This window comes from Gavia stellata, chromosome Z (assembly GCF_030936135.1).
Source record: "Gavia stellata isolate bGavSte3 chromosome Z, bGavSte3.hap2, whole genome shotgun sequence".
Taxonomy (NCBI): domain Eukaryota; kingdom Metazoa; phylum Chordata; class Aves; order Gaviiformes; family Gaviidae; genus Gavia; species Gavia stellata.
The window spans coordinates 87,692,785-87,717,269 of NC_082637.1; the positions used below are offsets into that span (position 1 = coordinate 87,692,785).

At 34.9% G+C, this 24,485-nt stretch overlaps 1 protein-coding gene across 1 annotated transcript in view; it reads right to left on the reverse strand.

The window, feature by feature from the left end:
* Nucleotides 1-24,485, reverse strand: part of KIAA0825 (KIAA0825 ortholog) — a 210,175-nt gene that overhangs the window by 177,731 nt on the left and 7,959 nt on the right. The window contains exons 2-3 of the mRNA XM_059834124.1: nt 21,542-21,710; nt 15,789-16,458 (exon numbers count right to left, since the gene is read on the reverse strand). Coding sequence (XP_059690107.1) covers nt 15,789-16,458; nt 21,542-21,710 — 839 coding nt within the window. The remainder of the gene's footprint in view (nt 1-15,788; nt 16,459-21,541; nt 21,711-24,485) is intronic.

Here is a 24,485-nt window from a genome sequence, read left to right on the forward strand (position 1 = left end):
GAAGCTGATCTCAGGCAGCCACGAATCAGAGTTAGCAATGGCATTCCAGTCTAATTGCAGAACAGAAGCAAGCATGTAGGAAGTTACATGATACAAACCAACTTCCTGAACCACCTGCAGTTTGCTACTAACATTCTTCTAAACTTGATTTCTTCTGCATGTCTGAGTTTAATTCATGTAGTCCTTGTACGAAGAAATAGCTGCAGCACAATCTTTAGCTAGAGGGAAACAGGCCTGGCAGTAAAAAAATGTAAAAATATATAAAACAAGCAGAATACTCCAGGTCCCATATCCTCCGAATTAAGATAGTGTTAAGTTATGGTAAACATACATCAATAACAAAGCACAAATGAAGTTTGATCTACTTTTTTGATACAGTCTTTCAAAACAATCTAAGCTTCTGTTCTATCCTTGCCTATTATGCAACCTAAATAATAATTTAGTTCCCAAAATTGTCATAAAGGTATTTTAACATCTTAACATAAAATCCATGGGTCTTGCATTCTTTAACGTACAATTAATCTAGGTTCCTAGGCAAATGTAAGCCAAAACAGTTCTACTATACATATGGAAAAACTCTTCAGTTGCCTTTTCAAAAGTTCCAAACCCAAATGAGTTTACTCAGCTGTCGTGTAATTTAGAACCGAAGATCCACTGTAACCCAGGTTATGGGTCCTCTTCCCTTATGCTGATTTGTTGAATCACTCAAAAACTGAAACTGTTGCATCAGTCATCTGACAATTTCTTGCTTTTCTCCCTCTTTCCTCAGACTGGATTCTCCTGCAACTGGAGGAGCTATCCAGGAAAGATTATGAAAGAACGCAGCTAGAAAAAGCGTAGGTAACATTACGAAACAAAGTTCTGCTGAAACAGCCAAGAATCAGTAACATACATAGGGTTTTGCTGCTTCATTGCACAAATGATGACATTTGGTTAACAGTAAATACTTAAGATTCAGATGCTGATAATTTGAGATGAGCACGTAGTGCAAACACACTCTACAAAATGTAAGCGCTCTCATAATTTTCAACAACCAGGTTTAGTGATACGTTCATGAAAAAGATCAACTAGAAAACAGCAAAAATGGCATTTGTTTTTGTGCAGATGAATTTCCACACACACAAAATTCAGACAGCTATTTACTTAGACTTTTGATAGCATTCTAAGGCCTCAGAACTTCTAAACTGCAGGTAAGCATGCTGCCTTAAATTATTCTTATATCTTAGGCTTGAAATGCCAGATTGAAAACAATTTTAACTTAACTAGCTGGCAAACCCTTTTTCTACCAACAAACAATAAAACTGCATGACTCAACACCTTTCTTGGAGTACGAAAAACACAACACTCCAAACAAGTAAACAGTAACTTTACCGAAGTTTTTAATATAAAATCCTGAGAACAGAGAGTAGTTGAAAATTATTTTCACTTAGACTAATTATAAGAAATGTTAGTGCAAAATACATAAAATTTGAGAAATTACAAGCACCTCAAATAGGGGTGGCTAAGAAATGAGAGTCTCTATATATCATAAATATAAGAGCGTAATGTTGTAAAAGCAGCTATACTGGGTTCAGCTACAGAGTCTTTTATCCCAGTATCCTAGGCTTGGACAGTGACTGAAAGAGGAGGACTAAAGAAAAATATAACAAGTAAACCATATACAGTATTTTTTCCTCAGAGCTTACCTAGCTCTTGATCACTTGCAGTTGGGAAGCTTCCACAGACAGATGTGGCATACATTAATAATCTGTAGTGGGTTTCTATTTCATCAGTTTCTCCAGTCACCCTTACTACATTCTGGGTTAACAAATATATCATTTTGTTTACTTGAATGTTGCATCTCCTAACTTCACCTGATGCCAACTAGTTTTAAAAAATCAGTCAACTACTGATACCATTTAGTTTTATAATGCCTCCCTTCATTTTATAGACATCTATCGTATCCTACTGTCTTAACTTTGCTTTCAAACTTAAGAATTGTATCATCTCGCTTATTTCTCCTTATATGGAAGCTGTTGTACATTTTTTATCAGCTTGTCGCTACACATAGGGATTACTAGTGAAATCAGGGACAAATTTGCAACACTAGCAGTTAAATTAATACCCCATATTCTAATAAGATAAATTAAATACATTGTAGAGCTAATTCCACTCAATATTAATTCTAACAAAAGATCAGCATGTCATTCAAGCATCAAGGTTAAATTCAGTGTGGATGCAGTATGTCTTGAACACTGAAGCTCAGTCTTCTCTTACGTATTTGTATATAAAGATATTTTCTGCAAAATAATGTGATCATCTGGGAGCTCTTAGGAAAAAAAAAAAGATGGTATTAGAGAATTTCACTTCAGCAGTGATGAAGTTGAGAAGAGCCCATATGAATTCTAAGCCAGCTAATAAGTTAATTAAAGCATTTTTCAAGCAACATAGAGTGAAAGACACACATTCAATAAAGTTCTTGATCATAGTACCTGAGCTTCTCCTAAATACTTAAATTCAGTGCCAAGATATCTGCCTTTATCTTACCACTTAAAAAGATCTGCCTTCATCTCTAAAAATGAAGCAGCATGAGAAATAAGGCTGTGCTAGATCGAAATGACCTGTGTACACCTGCTAACTGGTGATTTTATAGCAAGTTTCAAAAGTGGTACTTTCCTCAAAGCTGTAGCTCTTGAAACTATTAAATAAAGTGTTTCCAATTTCCTTGGTTATAGCCTGGAAGCATTTAAAATCTCAAAAGGCATAAGAAAATATGCATATAAATGAATCCCATAACTCTAACGTAACTTTTGTGATTTTTTTTCTTTCTTTTTTTAAATGAGCATAGCACCTTATATGTTTTAAACAATGTGGCATTCACAACATTCAATTCAAAAAATTGAATGGCTAATTCTGATCATTTCAACCCATCCAGGGATGTGACACAGTGAAGTGTGGTGCAGAAATCCCTGCATCATAGGTGAACTGGCTGTGGATGTTCAAGAATAGCTACACTACAACAGCATTGCTCTCAGATTAATTAGCCTTACTACTCGGTGTACAGAGCCACATGGCTAAACTGCTTCTGAGACTCATGATGGAATCCTTGGAAAGCAACCTGATGACTATCTTCTTCAGTGATTACAGTGGGGATTTCTCCCTCAGCAGGAACCAAGGGTTTAAAACGCTTTTAATCAATTTTACTATAAAATACCTTCCCAATACATTAAATATCATTCCCCTGCCCCCATTTATAAGGCTTAATTTCATATAAGATAGATCTACAACATTGTTCTACAAGAGACACAAAAAAGCGATGTCAGGGATTTCATCCAATAAAGCTACATGAGGAAGAAAATTGAAAAAGTGTAATAATAAACTTAAAATCTAACTACAACCTGCGTACAAATAATAAAGCCTTTTCATAAAGGGAACTAACATTTTGTTAAAATCCGAAAAGAAATAGCCTAATAAAGCAACAGCAACTCAGCCACTGATAGTCACTGTGTATAGGGATATTTCAAGGGGTAAATTTTCAAAGCAGTGCACAGGGAGTTACATACATAAATTCCATTAACAATAATGTGTTCTTCAGCTTTCAGTGATATTAACTTTTAAGTGATGCTATAACTATTATAACAATCTTGCATTTATAACGGCATTCATCTGCACACTATCCTCTAAACAGAGCTTGTATATAAACTGTATTACTCTTTCACTTGCATTTAGTGATCATATATTCAATTTTTATGGACATCTGCTCACAGTTTTCTCAAACTGCATGTTGGTGTATGTTTTTTAATGTAACTGCTAGGTTTAAATAATTAGTATTACTGGATATAATCACTAATTTCCTCATACTGTAAGAGGCAACTTAATATTTCTGCATAGCAGATGTAATACACAATATTACACAGAACTAAATTATTACAAACAGTGCCAGCAGTTTTCTATACACAGTACTTAAGATAATTATAAAAAATCATCTTCATTACTGCATGGTAGCATTTTTTTAACAGTTTAATTTGGATAGGTTACAAGACACATTCAAATCACACAGATACAATTACTGCAAACCCAAGAAGCTATAAAATGTTCCCAACCAAATCCCTTTGACCCTGTTAATGTCTGTTCCTTGTTAATCTAAGGCAAACATTGTTTGTAGCGTGTATTTGTTATGGAATATGAAAAAAAAGAAAGGAAATCCCTTAACAGTTGTTATTGATTCCAGCATTTACTGACTGGAAGTTAAGTGCCGTTTACAAAACAGAACAGATGCAGATGCTGACAAAAAGGTAAACAATTGTTGCATGGCCTACTGCCAGATTCTAAGCCAATATATTAAACTCCAAGTGAAGCACATTTTCCCTATAGATTGCACTTATTGCCACTTCATTTCCTATGTGCTCTGTCTCTCTATTGCTGTGCCTGGCACTAAGCTATTTTCAGTTCTTTGGTGACCCCTGAGGCCTAGTGCTACCTCACATAGCCATTAGTGAAGGGAATTGCATGTGTCTGACATGGCCTGAAACCAATTATTTGATATTTTCTTCAGAATGATGCCCAACTCTGTTGGGAATGAGCAATCATGAAATAATTTACCTCCTGATTTAATTTTTTCCTGCACAAATTAGTTGTAGCCTGAGCTAGCTATACACAGCTGCCTGTGACATATCTGTGTCTTATCAAGATTCTACTTGAAATGATGAAAAAGGGAAGGGGGAAGGAGAGTTGAATAGAATAGGTTGGGGAATCCTGCTTTAAAAAGGCATTGACAAGTTTATCAGATATACTGATCACATGTACTCTCTGCTGATTGAAAGTGACAGACCCATAAAGAACTATCAGTGCAGCAAAGGAAACCACATGGATGCAAACTGTTATCCGAGTGTTTAAGGTTTTTCAAACACCTGTCTTGCCTTGCAGCTCCCTGTTAGTTCCAGTGAAACCCAGGGGTGCCAGGAGAATCTGATAAAGCAGCTTATGCAAACAGACTTACATGTTGGCTTATTTTTGTCCCTTTTTTTTTTAGAAAATGGTCTCAGATCTGAAGATAGCAAACGTTTTCTTACTAGACGTCACCATTAACTTGTGACTTTCGTAAATGGTTATACTATACATCCATACTGTGCATGTGTCAAAAAATGCAGTGAAGCAAGGGATCTCAACTTATGTATAAACATGGTAAGCATGTATAAATTTGCATATATTTAATCAAGAGAGTGTGTCTGTCATAGAACGAGGTATGTCACTGCCAGCTATTAAACAACTTCAGTGAAGACTACACTAATCTTTTGAAAGAGATTCACTATACATGAAATTTTAATCAAATCCGCTCCATAATGTCTTCCCAGTTAAATGAGATCAGTTTTTACCTCATCGTGAAGGTTGGTTCCATATCAGGTGGCTAGACATTTGCTACCAAATGCTTAAGTCCTTTGTTAACACCGAGTGTTTAGGTCTGTCAAAATTAAATCCTTACTTGAAATCACATTCACCAACCAACTCATGAAAGGAGTGACCAGTGCTGGAAACACAGGTTGGAGAGCAAGAATATCTGATCATGCTCTGACATCAAATTTACATAGCAATCTTGAGCAAATCATCTCACCAATCTGACTCCTTGACAGCATACAGCTACTTTACAACACTGTTGAACAAATTAGAGAGACTTCCTCAAGTGCTCTGAGGATGAAGTGCCCTGTAATAATGTTTAATAAAACTATTTTCTACACAGATACCTATCTCAGCTTGCTCTGAAACCAGAGACTCAACCTGCTCCTTCATTTTCAAAAACACATGTATCTTCTAATAAATTACAAGACATTCCAATTATACACTGCAATTTCTGGTATACAATGACATTTTAAAGAATTCAAACGTAAACAAATTAATTAGTCTTGAATTAAAACTAATTAATGATGGGTCCATTTAAAGAATTTAGCAGCTGCTATCCAACCATTTTCTGAAAATTATCATAATAATGAAATAGCAGGCATTCTTTAAACTTCCCTTCAATTAAAATGGTCTGAATACTTATAGATAGACTATATTTGCAGTTGTTCATAGCATTTATGGAGGGCTTTTTTAGGTGATGTTCTATAATTGACAATTTCTTCTGAAGTAGTGACTATAAGCAACCAGTCTTCTTCAGGAAACTGCAAGAATTATCCTATGACAAAATGCAGCTCTTTGTAATATTTCTCAGTAGGACTGAAACCATATTCTGGCCTTACCAATGACAGAAACCAGTTCCACACACATTTTTTGAATTTTCTTGCCTACGCTGTGGGCTGAGGGAGTCACTGCATTCCCCGAAATCTTCACACACATGCACAGAAAACACCACAGTAGAGCATTTGAAGAAAGCATAAAAACTGAGGGAACATGTAGCAAACTGGAGATAGCACCTATTTTGAAACAAAGGAGTTCTTGAAGAACTCTAAGAAGTTCATCTGCAGTCTTTGCTGAAAGAGAAATTAAGTACTGCCAGGTCTGTCAAACTTTCTCATGAATTCTAACTTTGATAGGACTTGCATCTGTTTCCCTGTAAACCATTTAAAACACTTGGCTGATAAAAGACAATTGTAATTTGTATTTGAAAACACAGTAATTAACATATTTATTTTAATCTGATTGCAATTTCTTTAATGTCTGCAAATATAAAAATGTCTGCTAGCTTCGTCTCTATCCTCGGCATTTACATTCACAGTGGAATGGTTGGGTGTCTCACACATTGGTTCATTACATCAGACCCACTCCATTAAAATTAGATTGTTAGGAACTTTCAACCTATCAGGAATTCCTATCAAGTGTTCATCATTCCTTTGTGTAGTCTACATATGATATTATGTATTTCCTTAAATAATAGATTAAAGTGCCTCTGTCACATTTGCTTCTCTTGCTCCTTGGAATTTCCAAGATATAATAGAGGCAGATACTGACAGCTTTTATTCTAGTAAGAGAAAACACTCAAAAAATTACTTATAAAGCTGGAGTCAATACTCATATTTCTGCTTCCTACCTCTTTATAATTTCAAAACCCTAGTTAGGCAATGTCACCACAAAGTTCTCATGATTACTTTTACAAGGAATATAAAAATCAGAAATAAGTCTAGGCATACAGAAAAAAGGACAGACACTGACATTTAAGAACTTCTAGAGAAATAAGTTTGGAAATTAATAACTTTTTAACAAATATTTTGTAGAAAGGCTAGAATATTCTCTGTGTTACAAATGAAGGATTAATCATACATTGGCATGGATGTACACATATAGGTTCCTACTCACTGAGCTGAGACTACAGTCTCAAAACACCTCTTTATAGATGAGCAGATAGTACTGCGTGTAACAGAACACCTAATTTCTGTGTTACAGAAATTGCTGGACTTGCGTAGCACATAATCAGCAAGTCAGTACACCGCCACTTGTACTTAAATACAAAAGTTTGTACCTTAGCCAGAAGTTGATCAGTGCATGAAGCTACTGAGGAGAAGGAAGCTGTTCTTGAAAGTCTGAGACCAATAACTGATCCAACTCCAGACAGTCCCCAATGTTTAGGGGTACTAAAAACTTCCAGAGCACTAACTGCTGAATTTCTAACTAAGAAGTTGGATGGGGTTATAACCACCCTTATTCTCTCTAGATCAGACATACAGGAATATCTCCATTGCCTTCCTATATTCAGCAAAGGTAGTGAAAAGTATTACAAAATAACTGAAAGCTTTGTTTTTCAAAAACTCAGCAGCCCCTTGATGGAGGGTTTTTTAAAATTTCTAAGCCTAAGGCACAGTGAAAAGGAGATTCATGTTCTAACTTAGAATGTAACATCCATCTCGTGGATGTGACACACCCCAAATTTAAACACATATAATTTTTTGCAAAACAAATTATTGTGACTAAAATAATTTTGCCCTTTTAAAATTAAATTTGCTCTCTGAATACACACCTTGTGACAGAATAGGTTCTCTGTCTTGACAAAAATCACAGCCAGGACCATTTAATTAACTTGTGATTATATGATGGTAGATGCATATATTGAAAAGACTCCTGTAACAACTTTCTTCTCAATCAATACTGCAGGAGCCTCTTTAAAAGACATTTGTGAAGGGTCCTCTTATCTGTGATAGTTCTACACACTTTTCTTCATACAGGCCTATGTTCTGAAGTAAAAGAGAGCTTAGCTTTGTAATTCCCTCTCAGATTTTGTCACTTTTTATTATTAAACAGAATACTACAGTATATAAATCTCAAATTGACCTCTGACCACTCACGAAGTATCAGACTGGAGAGTAAATCACTTTCATCTTTTAAACTTGGGAGGAGAATGCAATAATTAGAGGGCATAGTGAGTTAAATGCTCTCTTCATGCTGAGGAAGAACACGCAGGTGTTCTGAGAGAGAAAAAAGGAAGATAATTAGTTGGTGTTTGCTAATTGTGGACATTTTGAAAGCAAAAAAAATACCAAGAATGGAATTATGCCCCTTTCAACCTCTACAGAATTCAGAAAACAGATTTGAGTTCCTGTTGGAAAAGTTGAAGTGGAAGAACTTCATTAGGACACAACAGTCTAAAAAAATATAACCCAAAAGAACATAAAGAATTTCATGTTTAAAAATATATAAAAGACTTGAAAAGTAAAGTTAGTGTTTACTTCTCTTATTAAATAAACAACATGACAATAAAATTCTGGAATGGGCATCTTTTCAATGTGACAAACAGTCAATAATGAGATTTCACTGCCCATCTTCATATTATGGGCTTAATAAGTAATTTCAAGCAACTGGTCTAAAAAGAAGGAAGGTATTCAGGCATGCTAACAGCTTTGAAATTCTGTCAGTTCAATGACATTTCAGTAACTTAGATACTGTTATCTTACCCCCTACTATAAGCTTAAAAAGTAACAAGCTTAATGCTTTTGTAATCTTTACAAAAATGTCATTCTCCCACTAGAAACACATTTGTGGTCCTAGGGTATTATGTTCATATGGCCTTTAAAAGAGTACCTCTTTTTTATTAAAACTTCAGCTCTGTATGTTCAAACAGATGGTTTTATTTTCTCCTCAGTAATACACATATTTCCATTTAATATAATTGTGCAGTAGAAATCAAATACAATACTTGCAAGGATAAGAAATAAATAATATGTGACAAAGAGGCTATGAAACACATTATTTCCTATATTAAATGCAAAGACATTTATTTTGTTTCCCCTGAGTAATAGGATCTTGTTTTGGCTGTCAAAATTTTATAGGCTTCCCAAGGAAAAAAGACAAATGCAGAAATCTGCATCAGATCTGTATGTCCACTGGTTTTCAATTTTTACTTCCTATTACAAATTCCCACTAATGCTGTCTTCTCCATTATTTTAAACAGGTGACAATTAAACCTATTGAATATCTCCATATTGTTTGGCTCATAACACAAAATTAGGAATCTCTTGCATTTAGTAAAAAAGTAAAAAAATCTAATGCCAACATGTGCATTTTTACTCTATCGGTATGTAGTATCCATGTAATTTTCGGTGATGTTCTCATGTTTTCTGTGAAGGTTATATATGCATAAGAGAGAAGTGCTACGGTTTTACATGATACATGCTACTTCCCCATCTTTCAAGGATGGAAACTGAAGGATTTTTCACTCCACCTGTGTAAGGTATGGGGAAGATTGTGCCATACATCACCATTTGTAGTGCAGCTCAAGGAGTCAGCAGTTGCAAAGCCCATACGCACAGAGGCACCATTCTTTCCAGCAGCTTCTCCATTTCTTGCTTTATGCAAGCCCCTAAAGCCCTGTTCCTATAAAAGCTACGTTACCAAGCACTCTGCAGAGTGATAGAGCAGAAATAGAAGAGAGAGGGAGATGCCAAGCAGGCAGAAATATAATGGAAGCACATCAGCTACTGCTGTTGTGCAGAAACAGGAACAAAACCAGCATGTCCATCAGAAGGGATGAGGGTTATTGTGGGCCTGCTGGAGTAAGAAAAAAGAGAAGGACGTGCAAGGAAGCAAGGAAGGTGAAGTTCCAGTTTCTGTTATCATTCCTTTATTTTTCTCTTTCTAATGTCTAAAAGTCACTACAATAGGTATGTAGGTCTTGAAATATTTTAAAGCTTAAATTAATGAAAAAATACTTTAAATAAACCTCCATACTTTTGAAATTTTGTATTTCTAAAACATTTTGCCCTTAGCAACACATTATACATATAACTGAAAACTTGCTTATATTAATGCAAGGATCTGGGCAATATAATGAACTTGAACCGCTGAGGCAGGATGTGATACTGGATATTATAATCTGTAATCCATATGGGCCACTTTACATGCATGCCTTACCAGCACTTCAGCAAGATGCAACAGGACTATCTAGGACAGAACAGTAGTAAGCCAACTGACTGAGACACTTTCCCCCTTCCTGCTAATACTTCTAAAAAGCCAGATTTCAACAATGGACTACAGATAAGAAAACATGATGGAAAAGCAGTTGTAACTACAACATAAATACTGTAAATTATCTGCTATTGACTGTAATCTGGACAGAAATCTCAAAAAAGGTGCAAAGACATAAATAGTAATTACATGAAACCAAGTCTGGGATTCTTTACTTTCCAGATACAAATGGGAGAATAATTTATTCTAAAGTTATTGAGTCCTAATTATTCCCAGACATGGATAACTGTACTTTTCATCACACAGTCACTAAATCAGCAGGTATCAATGCTAGTTTAGGCATATTTTTGATAGATAAGATGAAGATCATAGAAGGTTGGTTGTGGGCAATAATCGTGGCTCAAGAGATCACAAACCGACTGAATTTAAATTAAATGGAAGTATAAAAGCAAGTCTGAAACTAAGGTTCTTTATTTCAAAGGGAGGAAATGATAAACTAGGGGAAATAAAGCCATGTGCACATGAATGTAGAGGAGAAATCAAATTTAAGTCAAATGTGCAAAAACCAAAACTCACCTTTCAAGTTAGCTGGACAGCAAATTGCTGGGAATATGTAAGGATAAGTGACCTCAAAATAGACTTTCCTTACCAAATACATCATTTAATGTCCTAAAGTTACCTTCATTTCAAGAAGTTACTCCAAAACCTGTTTCTCTTCTTGCTATCAATTCCACTGCACAAATGCAGCTCCTCTAAACAATATTGAGTCCTTCGATTCAAGTTTAGATATATGCCATATTCACATTAGGTGTTCCATGAACAGAATGCATTCCTTAGGAGCACATGAATATTTAAAGATAATAAGTTAAAAATATCGTAATTTAAATCACAGTTTGCATTTGAATATATCTTTATAATGGAATAGAAGTCGGTCATATTCTGGAGAAAGAAAAGAGAAAGGAAGCCTGCTGGACACATAAGTAAGAGGCCGGTATACTGGGGTAAAAGTGTAAAATATAAACATTAAAATACATCAGTGAAGGTGATTTAATTACTTTGCAGCTAAAAATGTACTTAGTCAAATCTGTATCACTTCAGTTTACCTCTACTTTGCAATAATATTTTCTTAAAAATAATCAACTACTGATTTTGATGAACATACTATGTATTGCCTCAGATATTAAAATTTTATTTAAGATTTTTAAAGTTATTGATTATATAAATATACTAAAAATACATTTTATTGACAAATGCCATTAGATTTGACAGCCTATTTAAGGGTCTCTGTCAAGTTTGTGACTAAATGAAAATATTAAGCCAATGAATTTGAATAAGTCACAAAAAATAAAACTCAAAGCTCTAATCTCTGCTTAGTTTTAATCATAGGAAATTAAAAAATAGGCTAATTAGTCTACACATGTATTTATACTCTCTCTGTATATATATAAAAAATTACATAAAAAAACCCAAAAAAACCCTTCCACTAATACATAAAATGTGTTTAATTTCATGGTTTTTAAGTTTCTTTGGCTGATGTCTTATCACTTGTAAGTATAGCTGTTTCTTCATCTAAAAGTGATGAAGGATTAAGATAGGTTCGTAATGCCCGATTAAACTAGCTTAACATTTTTGTAAACAAAGGAACATGAAAAAAGTTCAAAAGGTAAAAGTACAATCCACATTTAATAGACTTACTGCAAATAATTTCTGAGAAATATCATATTGGAAATTGAAGCAAAAAATCATAAAAGATAAGCTGAAAACCAGCTGTCTGCATGACTCTTTCCATGCTAAGTATGTTAACAGATACATAACATTTTTGTTATTTTTTAAAATCCTGTAACATCCCACAAACTTTTGAAAGACACATAGGACTAATATGATAGAAAGACTGAAATGACATCTTACAAAATTCCATCAAAAATATTTGGGGGGGGATTGGGAAACATTCCTCGGGTATTATTTTAGCAGATTGGAAACATTGATGATGTGCTGAGAGTACACAGAGAAATTATGACCCATGCTAGATAAAAACCTATTACAACAACATAGCCCAAATACTAATGGCTGAATCCTGCACTGTTAAAGATAATAAAAGTCACTGATTTACCTGGGAACAGATCAAGTTATAACATCAAACCACCTGCCTCCACTAGAGTTGGCAATCAAAGATACCAAGTTCCAAAGAATTTTCCTCTTTTCACATACCATTTTGCCAGCTTCTCTCTCAAACCATGCTCATCCTCAATCCTGATAAATGGATACAATGTGATTACAGTACTTGACAAATAACTGTTCTAATACGGTATGAAAACAAAAATGTTAATTCCTTACTTCACAAATAGATTGTTACCTATGAAATATTTTAAAGATTTATAACTCTGTTAAAGCTTGTTATAGACTACCTATATTTTCCTGACAGAAGTAGGTCATCTATATAAAGTTTTCTGAGTTTCTAGTATTATTTCATTATTGTCTGTTATTTTTTCCTCTCCTATATAGTAAGATCAATTACAGCAGTTCCTGTGGAAAAAAAACCAAACCAACCAACAAACCAAAAACCTCATTTCCCTGAGGGTGGACTAAGTAAACACAAACCCTTTTTCCACCTCTGGGAAAACAGTCCCAATTCATCGCCCTAGATTAAATTATTTTGCTGTTTGGAAATGTGTTGGTTTGGTGGTTCCAGAGGGCAGAGGCAACATGCATCAAAAAATAAGAAACACATTGATATAACTGTCTTTCAGCCAATAAAAACATCTTCCCTTTCTCCCCTTCCATCCATACTCCATGGGTTTTTTTGATACTCAGCAAACTGGGTACCACCGTCAAGGCAACCAATTAAAGCTGTCTTTTAACTTAACCTATGTATAAATACAGTCTTCCACTCTCAGCTGTGGGAGGGCAGCAAAGGTATCAGAATTTAGTAAGAGTTCCAAGGAGGAAAAGCCACTTAACACTAAGGACTTGTCTACCGTTATAAACCTCCCAAAATAGTTGTTCTGTAGAATTTTTTCCAGAATAGTGATTTCAGCGTGAACTGCCTTGTGAACACTTTAATTTCAAAGGAGAAGTGCCTTTTTCTGACTTACTGTGGTACAAATGTAGTATATTCAAACATTTAGAAGAGAGAAATCTCTTTCTAGAAAAGACTCTCCACAGATGAGCTCACATACAATTAACTGTTCAATAATAATTGTTTTGGTAACCATATAAGTATAAATTTTGCTTGAGTTGATTAATAATACCAAATATTAGGCTATGACATGTCCACATAATGAAAAAAAAATCCTATGTAACTTCACAGCTCTGACCCGCTATTTTGCTCTAGCCTGCTGACTTCATTATTGTCACTTTATTGTTTGGCTGCCTCCAGTCTGTAACCGCAGATCATCTAGAACAGTCTGATTCTGCAGAAAACTAGTGCGAGAGACTGCAGGTGAATCAATGCTTGCCTCCCATACCAACCTTTTGAAGTAAAATAATATAAAGTACTATACAGTGAAGAGATGAAGACACAAGCGTGACAACCACTGTGAAAAAAGTAATTTTGAGGATTAAATGATATTAACAAACACCACTTCTAAACACATTTTGTGGGTGGTAAGGGGACAGCTGCTGTGCCTGCAAATCTGACCTTTAATACATCTTGAAGCAAAATAAAAATCTTCTGTGCTATTTATGAAATACAGAGATGTAATTTTTTTAATTAATTGGAGCAAATGTTTTAAAAGTTGCAAGCAGGTCCCAAGATTTATTTTGTATATTTTCATCTTCCTCTGTTCTTTTGAATATACAATAGAACTGTGCACTGGAAATCTGTTCTGACAGATGAGCTGGCACAAAAATATGTAAAGACACATCTTCTGGCAAAGAAAATTTAAGCAGAGGAATTACTATCTTAATAGTCTGAAGGACTGTTCTCTTTCTTCCTGTAATATAGAAGCAGTTAATGTGTGGTTTTTTTAGAGAGCCACCCTTATGGTCACTTTAATCTCCATGTCTTAGATGTAAAATGGAGATAACTGAACTTCCCCATCTTTGTAAGCTGTTTTGAGATTGAAAGAAAAATTAAGTTACAAACTTCCAGCTCCCTACCAGTCATTTTTTTCTGTCACTGAATCCTTTCACTGACTCCCAACTCACTATGTAACTCAAAGAAATGACATTTTTTGTCATTTATTTCATAACTCAACATTACTCTGACAACTCCTCTCCTTGTTTCCCACCAACACTCCATCCCACCAATATATCAGCTTTATGTTGAACTTCTCACCCTTTCACGTTATTTGTCTGCATGCCTCTTCCCTTACCTTATCTTTCATATGTTCCACATATTCCTCCATATTTCAGCTCTTGTTGAAAAATTATTTCTGTATTTCTTCTAGTGGAATTTCTAGCTGACTTACATTAACATGTATACTAATTTTAAAACTCATAAGAGCATAATTTTCTTCAGTATAGACCTAGCAAATCATCACCTCACTCATCCTTTGTGTATGCTGTACAACCCAAAGATCTATCTTCTGCTTCTGTGTTTTTCACATGACTCTAAACTTTTAATACTTCCTGTCTGCAAACTAATTCACCTTTATGGAAGGCTATGTTTGAAACAAACGGCTCTTGCACAGAGGAGTGCTCAAAACTCTGCATTGAAAAAGCAGTTACATACAATCATGCAATTATGTTATGAAAGTTTCCATTCTGTATGATTTTTTTCTAAAGCTCTGATTCCTCCCTTTGGAAATTAGCATGTCAGACTCACCAACTGTAATAAGAAAGTACAGAAAATACCATAACACTAACAGATTCCTTTCCTGCCTTAAACTCCTCAGAACAAGAAGAAATGACCAGGTAGCATTACCTCTAATTTACCGTACTTTCACAAGACCAGAAAACTTAAATTTTATTTTTTTTTTTTTAGAATTAGACTTTGCATAGTAATCTTTTGGGTCAGCTCTGATGTATGAATCTGTGTCTATTCTATGGTCACAGTATTGTATGGGCTTTCCTATAATCTCCTTTAAATTTCTGACAAGTTGAAAAAAGTGGGTGTAGAAGACCGAAGAGTTCATGTTTTTTAAAATCTGGATTAAATAGTTCTTATTCTATTATATATTTCAGCAGTTGGAATAAGTTAGACTGAAAAAAATTACTATGACATGACAATGTTATCCAGTGAATTATAATGGGGTTTCTATATACATAAGCATAAGATAGTCTCCCTTACTTTAAAACCTTTTTCATCACAATTCTGACACAGTCTATAATTCAACTGCAGTAATATGGTTAAAACATAAAGCTGTAATTAATAATTTCAAGCCTCCCTCTTTATAGGAAATAATCAAGTATATTGAAAAAAAAAGTAGTATAATTAAAATAATATCTAACTACAATGAACATAAAAGAAGGCTACTAACCCACAGCATGAACTGTTCCTCTATGCTTCTTTGAAATCTTGTTTGCCTTAACTATGTGTAGAGCATTTTCTTTGAACTGCAGCTCACAAAGTCTTTCCAGAAGAACTGTCATTTCTTCAGTGATGGTATCCAGATAAGTTTCATTAATAAATTTCAATGATGAAGAAGGATCAATACTTCCACTTAGAATATACAAATCCTCTTTTATCATTGTGCACAATGTGGGTACGGAACTTTGGTAACCATGAACCACCTTATCAAAATTCGTTTCACCACAACTAGACAAAATACAGTTCTGTAGAAGATTGCTAACCAGTTTATTCTGCATATTTTGGTACTTTGTTAAGACTTCTGATTCAGGATAAAGAAACAGAAGTTGCTGTATGCACTGTGTTTTAAACTCCATTCGTTGCTGTAAAGCATTAGTACTTGTTTCTTCTTGACTTTGCAGTCTATTTATTAAAAATCGTCGAAGATGCAATCTCACATCATCCCAGAGAGATTTCACATCCATAGTTGAATCATCCTCAATGGCATGAAGGGAAGATGTTAACTCAAAAGACGTCCCACTTGGAGTACAGGGAAATGAGACACCACACTGGCTAGAGAGATCCAGAAGGAAGTGGAGTATCATTTCTTCTTGATTTTGCTCATTCTTCAGCAAGCTTTGCTAACAAAGGTAAATCGGACAGTATTTTAGAAAAGTTTTGTTCATTTTATGAACCAGAATTAACAGCTTCATGATAGAGTACCAATTCTTTCCAATGCTAATTATCTTACCAACAAGTAAGAGACTCAAACAAATTGCTATTTAAACAACAGAAATAACAAAGCCTGTTTTCCCATGGATTTATGTGCCAGTCCATCTCCTTGTCTACCTGCTCCAATAACTCACATTTCTCTTCCCATCTTTCTTACATCCTCAACCTCTTTTCTCAACCAATGCTAAGCCATTTTGGAAAACTCATTAGGTAAGACTTGGCAGCCCGTATGTTGTGGTCCATACATATCTTTGAAAGAAAATGGCATGAAAAACTACTCAAGATTTACACAGACAACTATAGGAACTGAGACAGGAATTTATAAAATAAAACATTGTTGCTTTCTATGTTCTGACTCAGCAGGCAACCATCAAAAAGGCCATTCTAAGGATAACATACTCTTCCCAGGACCCCCTTGAAGAACTAAAATTGAAAACTTGGTAAGAAATGAACAGGCTTAGAACACACAGGGCAGAAGAATAAGAAGTTGTGTATCCTGTGAAACCAAGATGCAGACTGATACATTAACAGTATAGTGACCTCTAAATACATCTCAACTATATGGGCTGGAGAAGAAGAAGGAAGCCAGATAACAAAGCAGGTGAAACCACATGGATGCATATGCTGTTCCTATTTCATCTGAGCCTGAAGAGCTCCTTCTTAGTCCAGGGACAGGATCTCTGACCTTAGAGCTGTTTCAAGTTCAAGAGGCCATGCAGAAAATAGCAGGTCCTCTTGTCACAGCTCAATGCTTTCTTCTTTGCCCAGAATGACACAAATTTAAACAGCACTCTGCAGCTTTCCTTAATATGTACGAGATGAACCATTTGCATGAACAAGATGAGTCCAACATATGAGTAGAAGACAACCCCAAAGTGCCATGGTCACTAAAATCTCCTTCCTCTCTCAAAGAAAAACTTGCCTGTTACAAATGCATTTCCCACATCCTCAACACTTCTCCTACTGCAGGCTGGCTTTGGCCACAGTCCTAGGCCCATCACCTTTTTATTTGTAAAGACCTGCTCTCAATCCTTCAGCTGCACTAGAGCTGACTACAGATTTCCCCATCACAGTCACAAGAAAACTGTGTGAAATTGGTGGAACCCTTGATTTTCTAGGTTTCAGGAACCAAGTAGGCAAGCCTTAGGTGAATCAGTATCTAGCAGCCCTCTCACTTGCTGCCCCACCTCCTGTTGCTTCTCTCCAAGAGAAAAGCGTTGTGGCAAATCACATAAGGGTAGTTCTTTCCACTCATGTCCTTTATCTGCGTCTCCCAGCTATAGTCCATCCTATAAAGCAAGGCAGGTAAAGAAACAATCAGCAACTTTCCACCTTCAGAACTACTGATTTATTTAACCTACAGTATTTGAGGAAATGATCAGTTTTATTTCTTTTCCCATTTTGAAAGAGAGAGAAATAAATCAACTTTCATTATGGTATTGCATAAATACAATAATTTCCAAATACAAAATACTTAATTTTTCTACTGTAGCAAGCTTTCATCAACAGATAATTCATAAGAGTATAGAAAAGACAAAAATTTAGAAAAAAACTTCAGTGGGCTTTCTTTCTTTCCCCTCGTGCTTTTGAGTCACAGAAATTTTCAATATCAGAACTCCTGTTCTTTGTTCTGGATGACTCAAAACTGTTGCACTCTTATGAGAGAAAACAAGAGTTTAACCTTCCTATTGCCCTCTAGTCTGGAGTGCTCCATGATGAAAATTAACAAATAAAAGACTTGCACCACAGTAGCAAATTCTGAACAAAAGACAGAGAGCATGATTGCCTCCCATGAAAGAAAATCTCAAAAATAATAGACTAGCTATTTTTCTTCCATTTTACATATTTATTTCAGAATGCTTCATATGAATTTGTTTACTTGCAAGCAGGAAACATATGTGAAAGACAGAATAACAAAGGAAATTATCAGTCAAATATCATCCTATAAAAGCATGTACATGTGAGAACTATGTATAACTAGTTAAAATCTGAAATCATCCACATCAATGTGCATATACATAAGACTGATTTGATTTTCTTTCATTATCTACTGAAGTATTCTATAAAGTTTTGCGGCCCCAAAGAGAATGCGTCTCAGTGTGTAAACAAAACTTAATCACTAACCACTGTGTTAAAGAGTTGAGTCTCCACAGGTAGACTTCTGGAGTTTAAAGGTTAATTTTTTTTATGAATCATGCTCAAATACTATATTCTGAAATGAACAAAACAAGAGAAGCTGACAAAACAGTGAATGTAACTGATGCCTTTGGATAATGAATCCAAAATGTCTTCCAAGCAAATCCCTACTGTTGTTTTTTAAGGTTAAGCAAAACCATTTTTATTCATGAAAGTTAATAAGATTCTAAGAATTGTTTCAAGCCCTTTGCAACTTAAGCTAAAGCATTAAAAATAGGGAGCTTGCAGATGCCATCTTAGACTTAGTGTTACTGAGAAAAAGAGCCCCTGAAGTGAACTTTGAAGGTCTGAAAACACAGTGTCATCAAGTCTCTTTGAACATTGCCTATATTGACATAGGCTTTTCTATTTAAAAATTAACCTGTAAAAATACTTCAAAAGATGATGCCAAAACTATTCAAGAGAAAAAGATCCAAATTAGTATCCAAAGGTTTTAGAGAAGCTTGAAAAGTTCTCTTACAAGCACAGAAAGTTAGTGAAAATAATACACAGAAAAATATTTGCGGTCTACGAACTGCATTACTACCTACTATAGACTACTACCTATCATAGTAATAAACAAATCCAGTAAGATGAAGATTTTGTTAAAAAAAAGACTTTGTCATTAGTTCAGCAGGAACAGAATTCAATGAAGATGTGTTCATGTACATATTCAGCTTTTAAATATTTAGAATTACGAAACAGTACACAGAATGATTAAATTTCTTCACATAATCAAAGTTTTCAGGCTTCATGAAGAACCTCTCAGTATTTCCATGAGAGTTCACAAACGCATGAGAACACCACGCTAACAATAAACCTAAATACAGCCCCTGCGCCAAAGCACATACAGAACTTTGCACTGTTTTTTTAATTTTTCCAGCACCTGAAAAGTTCAAACAAAATTCCTAATAAAATAAACACACATAATAATGGCTAACAATGAATAGGGATAGTGTCCTGAAGTAGAAGGAAGGTTACTATTATTGAAGATGTACTATATGATACTTAAAGTGATAAATTAAGTCAACTGAGTAATTAGTTCAATGGATGGAGATACACATTTAAGAAAAGTCAGATCATAATAATCTTAATCCTGAGTATTACTGAAAATAGTTTACTGCAGACCTGTTTACGGAGCTAAAGATTATCTTACAGATGGATTGTCTATGCTAATAGATACACACTTTTCATCTGAAGTCTCATCTACACAACAAGCTGGATTATCTAAGAAGCCATGAGCCTGGAAACAGTGATGTCCAATTTCCTGAGCTCCACAGATGTTTTCCTGATAAGCTGTGCAGAATTGAGACTTTAAGGCTTCTCACACTTTGCTGTCTGTTTAGCAACCTGTCACAGAGCCATTCTCAAGGCTTAACTGGACTCTACAGCCCACAGCCAGACTGTCATGCAGTCAGTAAGCTCCTGGGAAGCTGAAGAGCTAGAAGGCACGTTATGTGTAAGATATACCTGAAGTATTCCAGAGATGGGGACATTTTGGTGTTTCCCAAACAAATGCCGCCACCTGGTGTTCAGGTATATGGCTTGAATAGACCTTGGAGAAAGAAGAAAGCAGGGAATGGACACAACTAAGTCATCATTGCCATGCCTACTTCTGAGGGGGTTTAAGTAAGTATCTAACTGGACTACGAGGACTAACAAAAGACTTCGTAAGTCAGCATTTTCTGGGATTCTCTCATTTTGTCTAATCATGTATGACATGTAGCAGCCTCTGACGCCCTTGAGTGGGTGATCATTAACAGCAACGCTCATGCTGATCACCTGTGTTAGAAGGGGACAAAATCAATTCACCACATGAACATTAAAGATTTAGTGTTTCTAGAGATGACTTCCTCATTTGACACAGCTTAATATCCAGTGGATTCAAGGGTGACTGAAAGATCAACAACCAGTTTTAAGAGTTAAAAAACTGAGAGGCGAGTTGATGAAGCTTGAGGTCTAGTCAGGAGATAGTCCCAAAGGAGAAAATACTCCAACTCTCCACAGCAGTTTTCCTCTGCTAATACAGCCAATCTTAGCCTAAAGGTGTTCATGTCCTACAACTAAACCATGACATGGAAGTGACAAAGAACAATCCCCTAAATAGTTTATTTGCTTTGACACTCATACACATGTACATCATATAAACACACATATACATAGTTTATATATAAATTTGCAGGCTGTCATTTACTGAGGTATCATCCTTCACATATCTAGCCAATTTTCCAGACTTCCATTTCCACTTATATATTCTAAGGCTAACTTTTAAAAAAAATTTTGGATAAAAATACCTTCTAAAATGAAGGAATTCGTCACTGAAGTGAAATTTGATTTCTGGTTACAGCTAGTTGTACAACTTGCTAGGACAATGGATGTAGCTCCCACATTTCTAACTAGAAAGAGTACTTAGGAAGTTAATGCTGAAATAATGCATAAAGGACAATAATCTGTATTAGGTAAATTACATTCATACTGATACAAGTGAAAAACACACAGTAACAGCCTCAGTGTAGACAGTAACTTCAGATGTTTTTTACCAACATGTGTTTATAAAACAGTCCTAACAGTGCTGAACACGTGGTAGCATCGTGAAAAAGATTTTGTCCCAAGTTTGTCTATTTATGGCATGATCAAAAGGAAACATAAGGCCCTGCTGCGGACATAAAATCAGTACTAAGCCTTATAATAAAATTTCTGAACTATCCTCACCACAGTGAAGACTGAAATGAGAAAACTAACTAACCTCAAAAAAACCCTCCACCCATCATATAACCAACCTTCCCAAACAGTAAAGTCTTTAGTAAACAATTTTACCAGGGTCCTAAGGAACTCCATCAGCTCTCCGTGGTGTGTAGAAGAAGGTCTGAGAGAACTAAAATTGCAGTTGTTTAGCCACTGAAGGCAGTCAGTTGTACTTTGTAGGATTTCATCGGTACATATTTCATTTACTTCTGATTGCAGGTCTTTAAGACATCGTTCTATGCTAAAAAAACAAAACCAAAAATTACAGGATTTTTTTCACAACTTGGAGATAAAAGCATTTTATATATTCCATATTTTAAAAACTACTTCAAATTACTGTAACACTGGTCCTTCTTCTTCATAGATTAAATTATTCTCACAAAATAAGGCCTGAATTTGCAGGATTACCATTTAAATACATTCGAGCTAGAGCTAAAATAAATTTCCTTCAGGCCAGACTGTACCATCCTCAGTAAGAGTAAGTACTGCCTCAGTTCTCAAACAATCTTGGACTTTTTAAGAAAGCAGTTTGTGAATAAGACACCATCCAACCTAAGATCTGGTCCTTGGTGCTTAATTAGCTAAAGCAGAGAATATAAACTGAATCAACTACCATATTCAAAGGTGAATGTGTCATTTTACCCCTTTAGCAATCAGCAGTTGTTTTATAATACATAACATATACTAAGGACTTCTTAAAGACCCATTGACATCACAGAAAATGATGAAAAGAATTTGAGAGTCAGTTGTGCTGAGAAAGCAGATCTTTTCTTTCTTGTTTTTGTCACTAGAATATTTGAAAGAAAACACGAGTTTGTTTTCAAGTAGCTGATCCACTCCTTAACATTCATCTAGAATCATAAACCTGTTTATGAACTCAGATGTGGCTGGTATGGTTATTACAGGGATTTCAGTTGCAAAAAATCACAAGAACAACTGAATATCCAACATTATTTAATTTCTATTTGTGTGGACACTTATATGAAAACAAAAAAAAGAAAAATCCAGAAACAATTTAACTTTGTATCTTTTCCTAAGAAAACACCTTTTCAGTATTTCAGAACTACTTTTTTTTAAAAGCAATGCTTAATATTTTATATAGTTTCAGTTAGAAAAGTAGTATTGACTAGATCTAGGCAGATCTAGGTTTAATACAAACAGAGCCAACAATAAGACTGATGCCAGTTTTGGTTTATTGAAGTGCAAAGTGATTCCCACTACTATTTGAATTTTATTTTGCAGTATTAGCTATTCCATTCATGTTCTTACAGCTGATAAGGGATGCAAGGTTTAACACAAATTAAAATTGAGTTCCTTCTATCTCTGTAGAGTTACGGGATTAGATGACACTCAAGTCTTTACAGGTGTCAGACACTTTTGATCATATTACTTTCTATTTTCGTGACATCAACCAAACAACAAACTTGCCTATTATACTGCCACTCACCTCTCTACTATATAGAGATGAAGTATGGCTCTTTTTCTTTAACTGCTCTCTATCATTTTCAAACTTGACTAGTTTTGGCAAAAGAAGACAAAAGAAGAAGATTAGAAAAGAGGACATGAAGAGGAGAAAAGGAGAACGAGAGGAGATGGAAGAAAAGAAACTGGAAAAAAAATAAAATTTGTAAGTGTATTACAAGCCGTGACAAAAATATCAAATTAAAGACCTCCAGTTTAAAAAAAAAAAAAGGAAACGTCTTTTTTTTAATTAGTAATCTTGAATATTTTTTTTTTCTGCAAAACTTCTCTGTGTTGAAAGATTAATTTTCCATGAAATGTCATCTTTTTGGAGGAAAAAATTTTTATTAAAAATATAATCTGCTTTGAATATAAAATTTAAAAAAAAATTTAAACACTACTATGCCATATCAATTTCTAACATGAAATCAGTGATGAAAGACCATTCATTCTGCATATCACCCACCGTCTATACTTCAATATCTAGTGCTGCCTGCAGTACTGTTTTCATGATGTGGAAGAAGTATTTATTTGATTTTCTACTGGATTTTCTCCTTTGTTGGGTGATTTGCATTTTATTGTTTTACAGATGTTATGCACTGTACCCTAAATTCCTACTAGCTGTCTTATTCTGATCAACAGCAATAAAGTATATCACTGTCATCCATACTTTTGGGAATTGAGCCTGTTAGTTTGAACTGACATTTTTAAAAAATAGTGGGAAAAAAATAAGCAAATGATCACACTAAATTAAGTTCAGAGAGAAACAGCAGTCTGTGTCTTCCTTTTATTTTTAAGTTACCTACAACAAGCACAAAAGAGAGAAGTATATTTTTTCTGAGAATGCCGTCAAGACTTATCATCTGTGATAGGTTTTGCTTTGTGCCTTTGGTTTCTTTAAAATACACTACTAAATAATAGCAAGCTGAATATGAAAACTGCATCAACTACAATTATAGAATGCGAGGTCGATCATAAGAATGAAAGTGCAGAAGTGTAGCATTTTGAATGACAGAAAAAAAACCCAAAAATTGTTTCCAAAACCATGACTATACAACTTCTAAAAAAATTTTCAACAAAATAAGTAGGTCATTTTGAAGAGCTTATTTTCCCATATTTAATTGTATTTATTAAGAATCATGGGTATATTTGTTTGATGCTTAAAAGACATGAGGTAAACCACTCAAAGCGCATCTACTCTATCAAAATGAAGTCACCACATTTTACAGCTGCATTATCTTCAGAAACCAAATTCAGTAACTACAATTAATGCCAAAATAGATAAAAACTTTTAAAACTTAGGAATACATGGGTGGCCTGTAAAACACTTCTATAAAATTGATGCAAAAGTCTTAAGACTTTCCTGAGCATGACTGAGTTCAAAATGAAGTGCACTCAAACAAGTATCTCCCCATCATCAAAGGACCTTACCAGGAGCACAAAGGACCTCCATGAAAAAACAATCGGTCTCTGCCTGTGGCCCACTCAGGTTCCTGATGGGATAGCCCAGCCATGAATACCAATTCTAAACTTGACAAGAGATTGGCATGTATCT